General features: G+C 25.3%; 2 protein-coding genes across 4 annotated transcripts; one reads left to right on the forward strand and one right to left on the reverse strand.

Moving 5' to 3' along the window:
• Positions 1–3,419: 3,419 nt before the first annotated feature.
• On the forward strand, positions 3,420–9,756 carry LOC126897716 (probable cysteine--tRNA ligase, mitochondrial). 3 transcript variants are annotated; one of them, XM_050671537.1, is made up of 11 exons: positions 3,420–3,651; positions 4,012–4,158; positions 5,586–5,734; positions 5,787–5,985; positions 6,282–6,415; positions 6,700–6,831; positions 7,231–7,364; positions 8,232–8,348; positions 9,164–9,262; positions 9,361–9,528; positions 9,586–9,756. In XM_050671537.1, the coding sequence occupies exons 2-11, from the start codon at positions 4,082–4,084 to the stop codon at positions 9,637–9,639; spliced, it is 1,263 nt and encodes a 420-aa protein (XP_050527494.1). In that variant the 5' UTR covers positions 3,420–3,651; positions 4,012–4,081; the 3' UTR covers positions 9,640–9,756. The 3 variants fall into 3 exon arrangements, with proteins under 3 accessions (XP_050527494.1, XP_050527501.1, XP_050527486.1); XM_050671544.1 differs by lacking the exon at positions 3,420–3,651 and adding an exon at positions 3,765–3,783; XM_050671529.1 differs by lacking the exon at positions 3,420–3,651 and adding an exon at positions 3,790–3,958.
• A 227-nt stretch (positions 9,757–9,983) lies between these two features.
• Positions 9,984–19,711, reverse strand: LOC126897732 (transmembrane protein 39A). The gene is made up of 10 exons (XM_050671558.1): positions 19,459–19,711; positions 18,688–18,858; positions 18,026–18,165; positions 17,283–17,381; positions 16,993–17,093; positions 15,560–15,720; positions 15,386–15,483; positions 11,148–11,234; positions 10,436–10,556; positions 9,984–10,361 (listed from the first exon to the last, which is right to left on the reverse strand). Exons 1-10 carry the CDS (start codon positions 19,495–19,497, stop codon positions 10,137–10,139), a joined length of 1,242 nt encoding a protein of 413 aa, XP_050527515.1. The 5' UTR covers positions 19,498–19,711; the 3' UTR covers positions 9,984–10,136.
• Between the last annotated feature and the right edge of the window lie 118 nt (positions 19,712–19,829).

Genomic DNA, 19,829 nt, shown 5'->3' on the forward strand with positions numbered 1-19,829 from the left:
CTGTGCGCACGCCTCACACCGGAAGAGGGTGTGCAAAGCACTATCAGCCTCTCCCGGGCGATCCGAACAGTGGTCGCACGTCGGCGCGGCTGCTTTACGAATACGGTGTAAGTACTCGTTAAAGCAGCCGTGGCCGGACATCACTTGGGTGAGACGATAAGTCATCTCACCGTGAGTCCGGTCCACCCACCTGTCCAGCCGATCGGGTCCTATGAGGGACCTGGTCCACTCGCCTCTCGTTTCCTCCGAGAGGCGAGTCCGCCACCGGAACATGGTCATCCGCCTGAGCGCCAGCCGGTCCTCGGGTTCGAGGGACCGGTTGCGCTCCCGGCGGAGCTCATGCCCGGCGGCGCGTTCCTCGGCGGGCGGCAATGACGACAGGATACCCGCCGCCACTCCGGACACCGTTCGGTAAGCCGAAACTGTCCGGATCGCCGCCCGCCTTTGCACCCTGAGCAGGGCTTCACGGTTTTTGGACGAATACTCAAGAGTATCCGCCCAAACCGGGGACCCGTACAGGAGAACCGAGTGTACGACGCTGACTAAAAGTCTACGCCGCATCTCTCTCGGCCCTCCCAGATTGGGCATGAGTCCCGCCAAGCAATTCATGACTTTCTGGGCCCGCTGGGCCGCACGAGTAATGTGCGGCCCGAACTTTAGACGTTTGTCTATGACACGGCCCAGATAAGTCATGGAGTCCTTAAGCGGAATCTCCACCCCCAGTACGGCGAGCCATGGAGGAGTGAACTTGTACCTGACCGCTTCGGTCTTGTCCAGGGCGAGGCTAAGTCCACTCCCCTCCTGCTAGATCCAGGCGGTGACTGCGCTGAGCGCGCAGTTTGCCCGGGATCCAGCCTCCTCGGCCGAGGCGCCTTCCGCTACCACCAGCGTGTCGTCCGCGTAGCAGACGACGCGCACGCCCGGCGGTAGCGGAACGCGGAACACCGCGTCGTACGCGATGTTCCACAGCAGAGGCCCGAGAACCGACCCTTGCGGGACGCCTCCCGTAACAGGTAGGATTCTCGGGCCTCGATGTAAAGCTGAGAAGGTATTAATTTTACCATGATGTGTTTTTTTTTTTGTCTGTTGCCACTTTTTCTCAGCACTCACTGGACCCATTTTGATGAATAATATGTCAAAAGATTTCTAATTGTATCTAGTTGAAGACATTACTCTTAAAAATTGAAAAAATTTCTCTCATTCCCCGTAAATAAGGGAAATCTCCAAAAAATTACAATTTTTAAAATCGGTAAATTTTGTTTTTTTTTTTCATAAAACTTTTTTCAAAAATTAACAAATTAAAATAATTTATTTTTATATTGAAACTTTAGATATTTTTTTTCATTTGATATCATTTTTTTGAAAATCTGATTCTAAACCTGCCCACAGGAGAGATTCAAAAAAGCAATTTTTGCACACAAGTTAAGCTTTTTCAATTTAATTTTTAAAAATTTTGCAGAAATATTGATACTTTTATTTAATTTTAAATTAAAGCTTATGTAATATACTTTACTATGAAAAAAAATAAAATTCAAAATATATATTTTCTTCATGGTGAAAAAGGCTACCGTATTTAAAAATATGCTATTTTTGTATTTAAATTCTGGGTTTTGCATTTTAAAATATCTAAAGTTTATGATAGTTTTAAGAAAAAAATGAAGAAATTTACCGATTTTAAAAATTGTAATTATTCTTAGAAATTTTTCAATTTTTGAGAGTAATGTCTTCGACTAGATACGATTTGTGATCTTTTGACGTATCAATGAAAAAAATCGGTTCGGTGAGTGTTGAGAAAAAGTGACAACAGACACAAAAAAACACATCATAGTAAAACCAATTCCTTCTCACCTTCGCATCGAAGCTAATAAAATAATGAAGTATTAAATAGTAATTAATAAAAATTACCAAGGTATAGAAACCATGACATTAATAGGGCTAACCCCCCCTATATACACCAATAGAATGTTCTCTGAAAAATAAATGTGTAACAAAATCTCATAACACAAATTCTAGTTTTGATAGTAGAAATAGCGATTATTCAATTTAAAATTAATTTTTAGTTTGTATACATTACAAAGTTCAACAATTCTCTTCTATTTTTATATTATTATATATAATTTGACAAATTTTTATACCTATGACTAGCAGTCATATTTAAAATCGCATCCCCACCACCAGTATTCACGAGCCACCACTGGTTAATATATGATATTTATTCAAATGGTCAACATTTTAAAACTGTTAAAAAAAAAAAATTGCAGAAGAACTTAAATTATGAAATGAAAAGAATTTTGTAATACGACCATGCTAATATAAGTACTTGTTGCACGGTGGACCGTGACGTAATTATTATTATTTGTTCGTTTTTGGATTATTCAAATCAATTAATTCTTTAATATAGACTTAAAAAACCATATAATTAATCTATGACAACACATGGAACTATAAGTCTTATTATATTAAGGGTTATAAAGAGATAGCAATAAAAATTTAAGGCGATTTAAACATTTGTTCTATTAATAAAGCCTACCACAGTTATATTTTTAGTTTGTTGATTACTTTATAAATAATATTACTATATTTTATATTTTTATATGTAGAGACCTACCTAAATTGGTTACTCTTAATATTTTTTTCTCAACTTGTTTCTGTTCTAGTATATTAAAATTTTTTTAAAATGACCATTTTGCATTTATTTTCATAAGAAATTAAAATTTTGATTCTGACTTTGTGATGTTTTGTATAATATTTCTTTCTAGTTGATTTTTAATGAAATGATAGAAATTATAGGTTGGTTCTAATTTATTCCTTTATTGAGATAAATTTTACTAAGTATATTTACTTATTACGATCAATATAATTTTAGCCTTTGAGGGGAAACCATTCGGTGTAGCTGGGGAACGCTAATTTTTTAGAAATTATAGTCCCCCCCTTCTAGTTATCCACTGTTTGGAAGTGTATTTAACTGATTGATATTTTTCTTATTGATATCTATCAGTGTAAATAGTGTTCAGTAAGTAAGGAAAAGGGTTTCTATTGTTCTCATTGTTTATAACAATTGACCTGTTTCCTTACTGAACGCTATCAATTCTTCCAAAATATTTTCTTAACTAATATTTATCTCAGAAATATTAGTTTTTAAAATACTGTTCTCCGGAATATTTTGCGAAGTAATACAGTTTTAAAAATGACCATTCCTATCAAATATTGTTTCATGATAAATCATTCCTTAAAAAAGTATTTCCCGATTCGTATAATCCTCCAAAATATTTTTATTATACAATACTTACAAATTTTTATATTGACGTTACTTTTCAAGTAAAGACATAAGTATTTAGGTATAATCATAGATAATAAAAGATGGATGTGCGTTGATTTCTTATCGTACATTTACGAAAAACTACCCTGGGTACAGACAAGATTTAAGATAATTATCTATTTTAGATGGCTCATGATTTACATGTGTCGTGATTATATTATATTCGTGATAGTAACTTATTCTAGCTTTAGTTTATTTCTGTGAACTTCTTATCTATATTATTTTATCTTCTGAAAGTGTTAAATGCAGTAATAAACTTTATTATGAAGGAATAATGTCAAAAATAATATTAATTAAGTTTTATTAAATGGTTTCATATTAAATATTAAATGGTTTGTACAATGATAAAAAACTATTTTTATCTTATTCTTTACAATAAAATTTACTATTCAGTTCTTAAAATGTATTGATATATTTTTTCATAGAATTCTTTTGAAATCAACTAAATTATCAGCATTTTAGAAGTATGAATTTCTTTTATATAATAAATAAATCTACTCGAATGTTTTCTTCTTATCCACAAGTAAATGTTTATAATTGGAAAACAAAAACTAAATTACCACTCAAAAATAGTAAAATTTTGACATGGTATATGTGTGGTCCAACTGTTTATGATTCTATGCATATAGGTCATGCATGGTTCGTTAATGTATTTTTCTTTTGTGTGTGATTTAATTTTAATATGTTTATAGTTGTTATGTAAAATTTGATATTATTCGAAGAATATTAGAACATTATTTTCAAAAAAATATTGTACAAGTAATGAATGTCACAGATATTGATGATAAAATAATAAGCAAAGCACAAGTTTTAGGACAAGATCCCATCCAGATATCAAGGTTATTACTTTTTTTTAATTGTTAATAGAACAACCAAAAAACAATCTTACAGCTGAAACCTAGTATAAATGAAATTTATATGTTTTAAAATTTGATATTGATTAAAATAACTATCATATAAAGTGTGTTAAGATGTTTTTATAAATATTTTCTATAGTAAATAAATACTCAAAGATAAATAATGTTGAAACAATTTTTATTTTGTTTAACATTGAGTATGATATATAAATTTTAATTTAATATAGATTTTTATGAATACGATTTTTCAAGAACATTTCAAAAAATGAAAAGAAAATATTTTTAATGTTTTGCTGTTCAAACAGAGGGGGATAAACAAGAGGAAGCATTTTTGTACAGGTCCAAATTGGTTAGGAGAGCTATTATAAAATTGTTGGTGGGTTCATTCAACTAGATTGATCATAATTGTTAATTATATATATATAAGGCGATCATAATAATAATTTTTTCTAATTATTAGTTTGAAAATTTATGATAAATCATTTTATTATATAAAAGAATTAGGATGATAAAAATTATATTATGTCCCTTCAAAATGTTTATGCCTATGTTTTTTTTGTAAATTTACTGATACTTGCATTTACTTAACAAGGTAATCTAATAAAATCTTATCAACTTTAAATTAAATTAAATTTATTTAAAAAATAATAGATTAAATATTTTAATAAACTCAATTTTAAAGAATTAAATAAAATGATTAAGTTTCTCAACTTTTTCAAAAGCTCAAAAAGTTTATTTATCAATTTTTTAAACAAGTTTATAAGTACAATGAATACAAAAAAACCCAATCAATCCTTAGGAAAAATCTAGGTTAGCCTTTTGGCCTAAATCTAACCTTATTGCTCTACTTAGGTTAATAAATATAAAATAGTTAAGATAAAAATTATGAGAATTTTAATAAAAAAATTTATTTTATTCATCAGTGGTGTGTCCAGAAAAAGGGTGCAATGGACACACGTCCTTCTCCTTAAGCTAATATTGCCAAATAAAATTAAAGAAAAAAGGTCTTTTAAATGATAAAATTGACATCTAAAAAAATGAACCCCTTTAAAAAAATTCTGTATTCACTGTTATATATATAAATTTATTTTTATAAGAATTTGGTTTTGATCCATTCATACTTAAAAAATCAACCAATAAAAACTTGAAACTGAAAATAAAAGATCTGAGATTTCCAATTTTTAAAATAATAAAATGTTGGGGATTATGAAAAAATAGAGTTATTTTTAGGATAATATCTTTAAATAGATACAATGTGAAATTTTTCACTTAAACATAATATGTAAGCATAGAAAAGTGATTACAGGATCACAATTAAAAAAAAAACACTCTATTGTAAAATAAATATCTTCTTAAATTTACATTGAAAATTAAAGCTAAAAATTAGAATGATGGTTTGTATATTTTAGAAAGTATGAAAAAGAATTTCTGGAAGATATGCTTTTATTAAATATTAAGCATCCAAATATTGTCGCTAGAGTAACTGATTTTATTCCAGAGATTAAATGTTTTATTAAAAATCTTATGGATAAAAATTTGTCTTATTGTGCATCTGATGGTGAGTTATCATGATTTATTATATAACTGAATAATTGATTTTTCTTATTTAGGTACAATATTTTTTGATACTATTAAATATAAAAAGTATGGAAAATTTTTAAAAACTCCTGATAAAGTGCCACATATCTTGAAAAAGGTGAATTCAGATTTTGCATTATGGAAAGCTGCAAAATTAGGAGAACCTTCTTGGGATTCTTATTGGGGCCGAGGAAGACCAGGATGGCATATAGAGTGTTCTGTAATTGCTAGGTATAACTATATGAAAAGAAAAAATGAATATAATGGACTAAAATATAAGATTGGTAGGCTTCTTTTAGCTTGATCATATTATTTTTAAACATTTTTCTGAATGTTCTATATATATTAATTACAGATAATTAAAATTTTTTTATAATACAGTTAAAAAAAATATATTTTAATAGTTTGAATAGTATTAATAAGTAGAAATATTAAAAATAAACTATTTTTATATATTAAATATACAAAAAAAATTATGTGCATTTTTGGTTCTATAATATAAATACTAATACTGAATTTTATTCCAGTTATTATTTTGGATCGAATGTAGATATACATTCAGGTGGAATTGATTTGTTATTCCCCCATCATGAAAACGAAGAAGCTCAATGCTGTGCTTTTCATAATGTAGATAATTGGGTAAATCATTGGATTTATACAGGTTGGTTAAAATAATATTATTCAATAAATATTTTTATTATTAGTTAATAGACTTTAGACTTTGTAATATTGTGTATCCAAGAGCTTTATATGGACTTAATTTTAAGTATGCTCAGTATTTATTATTCTATTATAAATATAATGTATTATAATTTGTATAATCAATAATTAAAATATTTACTTAAAAATGATATTAAATATTATCAACCAAATTTTAATAATTTTTTTTTTAAAGTGTAAATATTTATTTGTTATATTAATTAAAAAATTTTGTTAATTATTTAGGACATTTACACTTAGGAAATAATATAAAAATGTCAAAATCACTCAAAAATACAATTGGAATTAAAGAATTGTTAAAATCTTACACAGCTAATGAATTTAGAGTACTATGTCTGCTATCTAATTATAAAAATGGTGATTAAATATTTTATTGCCATCATTACACTTAACGATTACTTTATAAAAAACGAGTGTTTAATACAAGCTACATGTATATTAAACTAGATAGATTGCTCTCACTAATAAAAAATATGTATAAGAAAATATATGATTTTTATGTGGGTTGGTGGTAATCAATAAATAAGGAAAAGGGTTTTATTGCTCTATTCATAACAATTTTATCAAAATAAAAACTTATGTAATATTGTATTAACTACCCGTTTTCTTACTTTTTGAAATCTATATATTGCATTTTAAAGAATATAGTTAATACATTGTCATACTTAAAAAATAAATTTTGACTTAAACCAAGAGATTAATTTTTCTAGCTTAATATTAATATCTATAGTATGAAAATTTTATTTAAAATATTAGATGTTGAGTTCAGTGAAAAATCTATGGAAGTTGCTACTAATGTTCTAAAAAAATTGAAGTCTTTCATTTTTAATTGTTCTAATCATATTAAAACCAAACAAGTGGTTCAAATCGAAGACACAAATTTACTATATGTAAGTTATATTATTGCTATATTTATATTTTGATATAAATAACTATTGTTTACATTACTATTTATCATGGGTGTAACTAGAAATTTGAGTCTACAAGGACTTCAGGCCACACCATTTTTTAAGACCTATTTAATGTTTTATAAAGTCCTAGGTATGCAAAAAATATGATGTAATTTTTTTTTTGTAACTCAGGTGCCCGTCTTAATTTACTAAGCACTTAAAGCATATATTTTTTTCTTTGTGTACACATAGAATATAGACAACAATTGTTTCACATTACCACAAATTCAATTAATAAATTTTGTATTGAATATTTTTACATGTTTGGGCTCTTTTTACTATTTAAGGTATGTTTGACATATTAATGAATTTAAATAATTTTTATAGATTTCTTTTTTATCAAAATAATATTTTATTAAGACATGTATAAATCAATTATTGTCTATATGTAATTCTTTTTTAAAGCTTTAAGTTCTCTACATTATTAATTTCCTTTCATTATTTCAATAAAATTAAATAATCATAACTCTGATTCTAATTTTTTATTTAAATCTTTATAATCTAATGAGTAACATTAAATATAAAACCCATATTTATTGTCGCATTCTTGAAATCAGGTTTATCATAAAACACTTTTTGAAATAAATTTGTAGTTAGAAAAAGTCTATTTATTTTTTATTTTGTTACGAAAGATATCTTAAATATATTTTAAAAATAGTGTAAAATTAAGTATTCATTTATAAAATTTATCAAGGTTTTTAACCATGATGTCAAAGGGAGTTTATTTTAAGTTTAATGGGTCTATGGTCCTCCAAGTATCCATCTAGTTACATCAATGTTATTTATACTTATAATTAAATATTTCAGATGATAACAGATACTGAAAATAAAATAATTATTTATTTGGCTGATAATTTTGATACTTCAAAAGTTTTACAATCACTTATTAATTTAGTTAGTAAATTCAACAAATTATTAAATAAGGTATTATAAATTATCTATTATTATATTATAATTTACATCCAATTATTTACATATTAATATATTACTAAATATCAATTAAATGTAAAATGGATTAATTATACAACAATATTAACTTATAATTTTAATCAAATTAAAATGTATTTTTATCACTCTCCATACAATACATTCTCATAGACCTGTATTTTTTATCATATATTTTTTCATATGGCGTACTAGTTTTATCAAAAACCATATAATTTTTTGATTGACGTTTTCACCAAGATTGTTTTCATTGTGGATAAATTTAATTATTCATTTTTCAGGCTATGTGTGTTTATTATTATTTTAGTATTTGTGTTACAAATGTATATATAAAGTATGATTATTTGTAACCGTTTTAAAGACTCGTAATTATTATTATTAAATCGCGTATGCGCCCAGAGTTAAGGTAAGATTGTTAGTTCTACAGTCAATGATAATAGTTGCCAATATTAAATGTGTGAGTTGGCTAGTCTTTAGGCTTAGCAGTCCTTTAGTTAAAAGAGCGAGTGGTTGTGTTGGTGACTAATAAGGGTTCAGTCCCCTAATCAGTTATTTTTGAGCCAAACTGTACTGATGTGTCTGTAAGTTACCCCTTTAGTGGCTCACTAACTTGAGGGATTGGACTAACCATTGTATTTCAGCAGGGGGATTCTGAAGGAGCCAAAGATACATGTATAATGTTAAAGGGTACAGTCAATTTATGAAGTTAAAATACTTAATTATTTTAAACTCAACTAAGTTAATTAGATTATTTTAGTTTTGTTTTGTTTTTAATTTTTATATTTTTCATTCAGGATTTTACTTTTAATTGCTCAATTTCTGAGATAGTTTTAGCTTCAAACTTAGTATCCAATACATTACATAACTTTGGAATTAATTTATCTGAATTGAAGGTACTTATAATATACTTAATTATATAATTTTTAATTAATATTCTCTATGCTTTATACTAGTTTTTAGTTTTGTGTAATTTTTAATGAATTTTTTATAGAATCAAACTAGTTTAAACTCAGATTTAATTATCGATTGTGTTGTTAATTTTCGGGGTAAACTTAGGCAATTAGCATTAAAATCAAATTCCAAAATAAGTAATCAAGAGATTTTACAGTTGTGTGATGAATTGAGAAATGAACTTTCCTTCAATAACATAACAATTCAAGTAATAAAATGACTTTTTTTAATTTAAAATGTTATATTAATACAGTTATAATTAAAGGATTCTAGTAATTTATCAGTATGGAAATATACCGGAACATCTCCAGAAAAGTAACTATTAGTTGAAATAAAAAACTTACAATAAAGAAACTTCAGTTCAAGAATATGTATTTTAGCTATATTAATATACTAATTTTTATTTTTCAATAAAAAGTTTATATTCAAGTGTAAAGTTTGCAGGTTTTTCTTTTTCTTGGAAAGAATCTATCAGTTGTAAAATATATAGAGGAAAAAAACTATTAGCTATAAAATTGTTTATTTTGTTTTTTTCTATTAGATATACATAATAATTTGTATTAAAAAAAAAAAATTGTTCCAAAATATTAAAACAGAAAAATGAGATCATATGTGTATAAAATATCAAAAACAAAATGTTAGTTTAAAAATTATAAAGTTCCGTGTTGATTAGATTCTAATAAATAATTTTGCAAACACTACTAAATATGTTCAAGGCATTTTGTATAATATTTGAGAGAAAAAAAACTTTAGTATATCTTACTAAATATAAAATTAATTAAAAGAGGTTGGGTTTATATTTATCAATTTTTGCAACTATTGTGACTTTTCTTTTAATAATTTATAAACTTTTGCTGTCATTCGATAATTAAATAAAGTCTTACACAGAGTTACATAGTTTAAAAGCATTACAAATGATAAGTAAAATATATGATGCCATTGAAAACTTATAACTAGTGTTGTTATTAGGAACACCATAAATAATACTTGAATACACGCTAATGTAAAAAATACTGTTTCTGAAGGATTGCTAAACATTGCCTAAAAATAATTAAATAATTATAGTAAGAATACAAAAACTTAAAAGGATAAATAATATAATTAAGTCTATTTACATAAAACATTTTATCAGCATTGTTCCCAGGTTCTGCAACATTAGAAACTCCTTCGGCTTTGTATAAACATTGATTATGGCGTACTAATGATCCTTGTTGCCATAGTACTTCTTCTGACCACCTGATATTCATTATAACAAATAACTTTTAAATTGATATTATTTAATTTTAATATTACATTAGAGACATTTATTACAATAATTAACATTTATTTTAATAAATATAATAAAAGCCAAACTTAGTCTTACTAAATAGGGTTGAATATCATACAATTTTGCTGTAAATAAGATCAGATCTATTATAAGAGCAAAATTTCTGGATAAATTTGAATGTATTGAATTTTTTATGGATTGTCGTATTACTTGAAATATTTATGGATGGAACCATATTTTATTATAGTTATGAGTTGACGTTTTGGACTCTTACTCAAAACATTAGCTCGTAAATGAAAATGTGGATACATTTCAAACAAAAATATAAATAATTTTGAATTTTTTTTTAGTCATATATTCTTAAATTATTAGCTATGTAATACTTTTCAAACTCATCCCTTATGCCTTGTAAGGGGTTCAACTTCATTTTTTCAAATGGATTCATATAGTTTGAATTTTTTTAATTAATAAAAATGTTTTAGTTTTAATTAGCTTAATTCGTCTATCAGTTAATTAGCCTGAAGTGTCAAAGCTTATATTATTAAACAAAATATACATACAAATGAATAGGCATGTGTGGTCTGTCAAGTTTAACTCTTTTCCATCGACCTAAGTGTATAGCTGCTTTATGCAAGTTATCAAAATATCTAAATAGAAAAATTAAAAATAAATCACTTAAAAATATAATTTTTTATAAAATTAAAATAAAACAAAAAATTTGAATCATAAACTATTTATTTCCTTACAAAATAAAAATAATATTTTTATTTACATTAGAAGTTTTTATTTTTGTTGTTAAGTTGAGAGAGTATTAATTTCAACATAATGGGTTAAATTTGAACTTTATTTTTCATAACCTAATGATGAATAAAACGATAAGACAAAATTATATTTTTAGGACGTTATCTTTCTATTGACCTATTAAATAGATCTATTGATCCATTTTTAAATATTTATCTAATTATAACAGTAGTCTAATATAATAACAAACTTATATTAGAAATTTTTAGTTTATTTTAAATATTGATCTAATACAAATTTGTATTTAATCATTGTTTTTATTTTAAATTATTAATTTTAACTCAGATGCGAAGCTGAGAAGGTATTAATTTAACTATAAGTGGTTTTTTTTTCATGTTAACACTTTTTCTCAGCCCTCACTGAACCAATTTCTTTCAACGATACGTCAAAAGAACACAAATCGTATCTAGTTGTAGACATTATTCTTAACAGTTGAAAAAATTTCCCTCGTTCCCCGTAAATGGAGAAAATCTCCAAAAAAATTATAATTTTAAAATATGTATAAAAAGTATAATTTTCCAATTATAATTTTAAAAATCTTCCGAAAATATTTCATGTTTCAAACATATGTTAATATGTTAATATATGCTTACATAATATATTAGAATTTATAAAAAAAAAAAAACCAAGCACAGGGGGGTCGCGTCACAGTGGTGACGTGGCATAGTTGGATCAAGTATAATGATATCTGACAGTGATTAAAATCACTATTATAAAATAAGCTTCGATGCAAATCTTTAAATAGTGTTTAATTTAAAAAAATTGGTGGATTATTCCAAAAGCTACGTGATCTGCTATTTCCTTATTTATATCCTGATTAAGATAAGGTAGGTCGAATGAAAAAGGGATATAAATATTATATCTCATAAAAACATTGTGTCAGATTTATTAAAAAATATACCAAATGATAGGTAAAGACATCATGCATCTATAAAAAATATATATATATTGATTTGGTCATTTTTAAAAAAGTTATGTCAGTTTTCAGTAAAAAAAAATTTTAATTTTAGCAATTTTTAAATTTGTAATTTTTTTGTAGGTTTTATGGGGAATGAGTGAAATTTTTTCAATTTTTGAGGGTAATGTTTTCGACTAGTTACGATTTGTGATCTTTTGACGTATCGTTGAAAGAAACTAGTTTGGTATGAGCTTAGAAAAAGTGGTAACAGACACATAAAAAAAAACACATCTTAGTAAAACCAATACCTTCTCAGCTTCGCATCGAAATTAAAAAAAAAATTAGTCCAGACACCTTATCTTCTATTTTTAAACAGCCCCCAAAGTTAGAGCAAAAATATTATTGTGCTGTAAAAAATTACTTTTATTTGTATTATAATTTCAATTTTTTGTCTTAATTATTTATATAAATATTTTTGGTCAAGTGGTAAAGTTACATAAGTGGATGGGATGGGGAAGTAGGTTACTCATAAATCTCCTTTTTCAAAAAAATGATCCAGTAATTTAAAAATGGATTAAACAATTACTTATTTTCTTAATATGATTATTACATTAAAAGAAATCGAGGTGCTAATATTAAAAGAATCGCTCTGAATACATTAACTTTATAAATATGTATATATTCAAATATTAAACTTATATATTAATAAAAATACCTATACCTATGTATAGGTTTTTGTTTTATATTAAACTATAAAAGTTGTTTTTGGAATATTTCATCATTTTTTCTAAAAATTAAATTCTATCTACAGATTTGCATTGAAACCTTTTTTATGATATTGATTTTAATCACTATCAGATATCATCTCTACTTGATCCAACTGTGCTGTGATTATTTGTGTTGGTTTTTTATAATAAGATTTTATTTGTTTTTGTTTATCAGCTAAAATTTTATGTATCCTACATAGTTATAAATGTTAAACAAATAATATTTGTCGAGGATTCTTGTTACTGATTATGGATATGGTACTGAGTGTAAGATCAGAGAAATGTATCAATAAAAAAATATATTTGATTAAAATAAAATTTTATTCTATTATTTATTTTGAATATTGTTTTTAAACTATATAACTTTAGAGGTGCTTTCTGACATGGAAACCTGAATGCAGCAGTGTGACTGGTAATGAAAAAATAGACTTTTTAGCAAGGAAAGGTGCACAAAAGACCTATGTTGAACCAGAACCAGTGATGGGACTTAAGGTTGTTAATCAAGACTACATGTCAACTACTGAAGAGGGATCTTAATAAAATGACTAGATATCAAATAAACACTTTAACTGGACAACTGATAAGACACGGTCATCTGCTTAAACATTTTTAAAACACAATGGGAGTGACAGAATTATCACTTTAGGAAGTGAGGAACAGATTAGGAAAATTCATTTCACATTATGTGTGAATGTGATACTTTGGCCACATTAAGATGTAACCATTTGAGAAAATCTTTTCCAGAAAATGACGATATCAAAAACCTAAAATCCAGAGAGATACTAAACTTCACTAGAGAAACAGGATCCTTGAATATATATAGGTGCGGCTTAGTAGGACGTCCTATATATAGTCTTAGGTGTTCAACAATAGCAACAACACTTTGGTAGAAACACTTATGTGAAGAAACCGAATTAAAATAATTTGGTAAAAGGTATGCACAATGAACCTATAGATCTGGGTGTTTGGACAGTTTTTGTTCACCTCTATAATAATTAAAAATAAAAATAAAAACTAAAGGTATTTTCGCTATAGTTATAACTTCTAACTATAAGAGTTTTATTGTTGTACCAGTAAATCTACCAAAAAAACTAATTAGTACAGTTAAAAAAAAAACCAAACATTTTTTGGTTATTATGTTACTCTAATCCTATACCAATGATATAGAAGGGATATTAAAAATGAAAAGTTACTGGAACAGCATTTTTGAACTTGAGTGCAGCAATTAATATCATGAAACACCAACTGCTTCTAAAGAAACTATATGACATAACAAAAGATAATGATTTAGATACTTAAAACAATATAAAAAGACTGTTGATTCTGTTACCCTTAAGGTAATAACTTAGGAAAAATGTAGCGGCTGAATAAAACAAAAATGAAAAATGGTATCAGATATATCTTATGCATGGAATAAGTAACTAAAATACAAATTCACTTTTCAACTTTTTTTTATTATAATTAAATTTTAAATACTTTTATTACAATTTAAACTTTAGATTAGTGATTTCTTATTGCATAAAATAATGGAAAAATCTTTTTTAGAATTTTAAAGAGAGGGATATTGAAAATATAATTTATATGAAAAAAAGCCTTGTCACCAAACTATCTTAGTACAATTCCAATGTTATATCTGTATAACTTCTTTAAGATTATTAAAATTTGAATATTTTTGTAATTTTCTTATATTAAATTTTAGTTTTAACATTTTTCTTTAATGTAAATCTTTGGAATGGCTATCATAAAAATTCCAAAAATATTAATTTTTAATATGTATATAAAATTGTAAAGTTAAAAATGTATACTTTAGAATGCTTTTTAAGTGTTTAAAAATTAGTAATAATAAAAAAAGTAAAAAATATTATGTAGATCAAAAGTTATTATAGTTGTCCATTAGATGTTCTACACTATATATGAAAAAATTACTGATGGATAACAATTTCTTTTCAGAATTTATGAATATTTATGTCTTAGAGTAGAAATTTAGCTAAAAAATACTTATGGTATAAATAACTATAAAACGATTCTCACTTCTAGTCTATATTAGAATTAATAACAATTTGCAAAATTCTAGTTCAAAAATTGTTGTTGAACAGTTATTTTATTTATTAAATTTTTACTAAAAATACCAACGTTGACTATTTTATAACAATTGTAAACGCTATTCTTGTGGTAGTGAGTATGGTAAAATATACATAGTTCTGTACAATAAATCTCTAATACCTATCAACAACACAAGACATATTAACAAATATACCAAGTACGTTCCTACACTACATCATTTATTGAAAAATATGTTTTGATTTATAGATATAATTTAAAAACCACTTACTTAACTGGATAGTAATGAATGCATAACATCATACCCATTGTTATCATTACAAATGTAAAATGCATTAATACCCATTGTTCTTCATAAATTACATATGTCTAATAACATAAAATATTTAATGTATAATTCATGGAATTTTAAGAAGCTTTAAAAAACAAAAACTATAATACTTACTTGTACAAATACTAATGGTAGAAAACAAGAATAATAAGCAGAAAAGAAGGATGAAAATAATATTTGTGTCATCCTGCTATTAAAATCTTCCCTCATATGTTCCACCTCAGAACGAATAGTTTTTGGGTTTGATGAACACAAATGGATATGAGTATATTGAACTGTAAGTTTCCAAAATCTTAATTTGCTTTTTAATATATAAGAATAATATTAATAATCTAGGATCGAGATACCATTTATGTATTACATAATACAAAATTACATGGAATAAGCTTTAATTTTTTAATTGGTATAACTATAATTAAAGATAAATTTTATTATACAAAGTTAACATTTTTATAGGTTTGTATTGATGAACATTATTTTTGAAAATGATAACATCTTGATGAAAAAAATCTTGATTAAAATATTTTATATAAATGTTAAGTGGTTTTATACAAAACCACTCAATCAAAAAATAAAAATAATATTAATAATTTTTTCACTGTTTTTTTTTTTTTGTTCAAAGTTTCTCTCAATTTGTCAATAATTAAGTTGTTTATGTTTATCCCATATATCTTATGGGTTATATTAAAAGTATCAACTTTAATTTTTCAAATGACAATACACTAACTTATTTAATAGAGTATGAACTAATTAAAAAAAGACTGGTTGATAATAACTTTTGGACCAGTATTTCAAAAGTTATTGACATAATTATATCTGTGAGAGGAAGAGTATGGCTAGGAAAAGTCTAGTTATAAAAACACTACTCACTCTTCACCTCTAGTCATACTTTAAATTGTCAATAACTTCCAAAATACTTGTCTCAAAGTTATTATCGACCAGTAATTTTCTTAATTAGATCATTATCTATTAATTAAGCTAGTTAATATTATGGGCGTGGTGTGGTGCGGTGGTCACACTAGTTGTTGACAAAACTCTATTGTTAAACCGCGCCTACCGCCATAGGTAAATGGATGGGTGCGCTTCTACGGTGGGGAAAAAGCATCATGTTTCCAGTGCAGAAGGCAACGGGAAACCACTGCACTTAATTTTCCAGGATATAAAAACTAAGACAAGGCTTAGCCTTTAGAAGAGAAGAGTAGAGAAGTTAATATTATGTGTTGTCACTTAAAAAATTTAAGTTGACACCCTAGTTCATCCCTTATAAGGTATAAAGGATGAACATGAAAAACTTTATGATTGGAAAATTGAGAGAAACATTGAACTAATAGAAACAAGTAAGAAAATTATTAATATTATTTTTATTTTTTGATTAAATAGTTCATGTTAAGTGAATCACTCTGTATATATGTATATATGTAAACACTTGCCCTGCAAATATTTCATATTTATAAATGTTACATTGAATTTTTATATAATCAATTATTTGTTTCTAAAATTAACTATAAAAATAATTTTTAGTAGTCTCATTTCTGATATGAACTTACTATAGGGTTTTCCATTGATGAAAATTTCTTTTTCACTCACACACATCATATCAAAAATAGGACAAGCTTTGAATCCGTAATAACACAAATAACCTATAACTCTATTAAAATTAATTGAATTAAATCATTTTAATACAATATTGTGAAGTAAATTTGTTTTTTTTTTAAATATTCAGAAAATAAAATAATATTATTCTTATTCTAAAGAGTGTGTTTAAGTAATAATATTATTGACTATAGTTCTATTTTTCACAAATAAATTAATTTAATGTAACTTAATAATTACTTACGGCATAAATAAATAAATAATTATCACATAATCATATTTTAAATAAAGATCAAAAGCCAGTAGAGCTAATATGATAGATAATGTAACAGTTACAAAAAGTCTGTAACAAATAAATAAATATAGATTAAATAGATAACATAGAACTATATCATTAAAGACAATAGGGGAAGAGAGTAAGTTAGTACTTTATCCTGTTTAACATTTTGATATTCAAATGAATTTTTTGATTATCCTCTACATAATTATTTTCAAAATAAAAATAATATTCATAATTATATTTTGTTAATATTTCTCAATTTATATATCAGAGTATAATTTAATCTATGTTTTTGGAATTCCAAGGGTATTAATAAAAAAATTGTAAAATTATTACTAGTGCTTAAAGTAGGGAAAAGAAAATAAGAGAGTAAGAATAAAAAAAAAAAAAAGAAAGTCATCAAAAGATCGTTAAATCTTATATTTTGCTCATCACATTGTAAAGGATAACTAAAATGTAAAAAAAAGACTTTTTTTAATAATAATAACAGAGTTATCAGATTATACAAATTATGGACCAGTATTGTCTAAAATAATTAACCATTTAAAATAAATACTGAGGTAATGTGTGTTTTATAATATTTTTATTATTAGGCATTTTCAGCTGTACTTTTCCTACCCATAGGTAAAAAATATTAAAATTTTTCTGATTTTGTTGATAAATAAGTTTTTAATAAAATAATCATCCTGATGAAAAAAACAGTGTACCTTATAATAAGTCTAATGAATTTCCAATAGTTTTGTGGGCATAAAATGTGAAAAACCCAAGTAATCAAGCAATAAACAAATCTTCTACAATGCATAACTAGTATAAAAATGACAACTTGGTAATCAATTAAATGTATTTTCTGAAAAAATAAATATTTTGAATACATACACTAAAAATTATCTAAATTAATATAATTTAAAAAAAAGATTATAATTTTAAATAACAATATGTTGATTAATGAAATAAGATGAAACTATTTTCTATGACATTTGAACACAGTCTAAAAATATTTTTTTGTTATATTTACTAAAACTAAATAGTTAGTATCATTAGTAAAATACTAACTAAAATATGCAAAAAAAAAAATTTAATTTGTGTTCATATTGCTGTTGATAAACTATATAATGTTTTTCCTAATATTCATTTTTTTTTCTGTATTTTCAATCATTTTTGAGTATATGACATAAAGAAATATTTTATGTATATTCATAAATTTTGTTAAGTAACCTTATATACTTTGAAACAAATAATTAATACAAGGATGAAAGTGAAATAGTCACTTATGAACAAATATTAAACAAAATATAGTATTTGAAAGGCACTACTTGGTTATACTATTCTAAATTTATTAATATAAAATGTTAATATTTAATAATTATACCCATAATGTGTAGTTAGAATTTGGTAACCACCATACTGATCTATAAATATTTAAATATTGCAAATATGTAGAAAACCAGGCAAAAATCATCATTAATCCTTCAAATGTTATGTTTCCTTCATTGTACATACGAGGAGATGTTACTCTAGGTAAAGTATCATCACATTTCATCTATTAAAATAAAGAATTATAATAAATATAATAATAACTTACACATGTTGTATTTATTATAATTATTATTGTTATTAATAATTATTATTATAGTTTTTTCAATTTTTATTAAAGAAACCATTTATATTATATATATATATATATATATACATAAATTTTTTCTGTGTAATTTCACTAGTTAATGAACAGTTAAGAATTTTTCATCTTTTACAGTTCTTCTATTATTTATATTTTCATATCACACAGCCTTTATGCTACAAATATTGATATAATGACAACATAAACTATTGTTGGTGTTGTCTAGTTTTTTAAATTGATCTGATTTTTTGTATACCGTTTGGAGTTATCTGTGATCTGTCTCGAAACCATGACAGTAATACATCAGGTATTATTGAATTACTGACTCGCTATACTGAATTTCAAATATATGTTTAGTAAAAATAAAAATTTACTTAACTAGGGATAGTTTCCACAAATCTGAAGTTAAATGTTTTTTTATTAACTAGTAGTTTTATTTAACTTTTAATTATAATAATTTTACAATTTATTTAAATATACTTTAATCTAATAACTAAAAATAATTTTGACTTGACAACTTACTTTTTTTAAACAATCTGTAAAAAAATTGAAAAAGTCCATATTGTGTTAATTTTTTTAATTTTCTCTGGTAAAAATATTACAAAATAATACATCCATAATCATGAAAAATTACTTAAAGTTTTTGAAGCAGTTTTGTAATTTTTCTTAAGTTAACATTTCTATTCATAAATATAATTATAGATTTATGGACGATTGATTTGTTATTTAAATACATTAAAATACATAAAAAATTTCAATTTAATGACTGCATTATGGATTAATACTTGTTATCACTAACTTCTTAAAATACACTATAAATTACTTCATAAATAAACTGATAATAAATGATAATAGTAATTTTTTTACAATGTAGAAACATGGTAACGCTTTTC

This window comes from Daktulosphaira vitifoliae, unplaced genomic scaffold (assembly GCF_025091365.1).
Source record: "Daktulosphaira vitifoliae isolate Bord-2020 unplaced genomic scaffold, ASM2509136v1 Scaffold_1, whole genome shotgun sequence".
NCBI lineage: Eukaryota > Metazoa > Arthropoda > Insecta > Hemiptera > Phylloxeridae > Daktulosphaira > Daktulosphaira vitifoliae.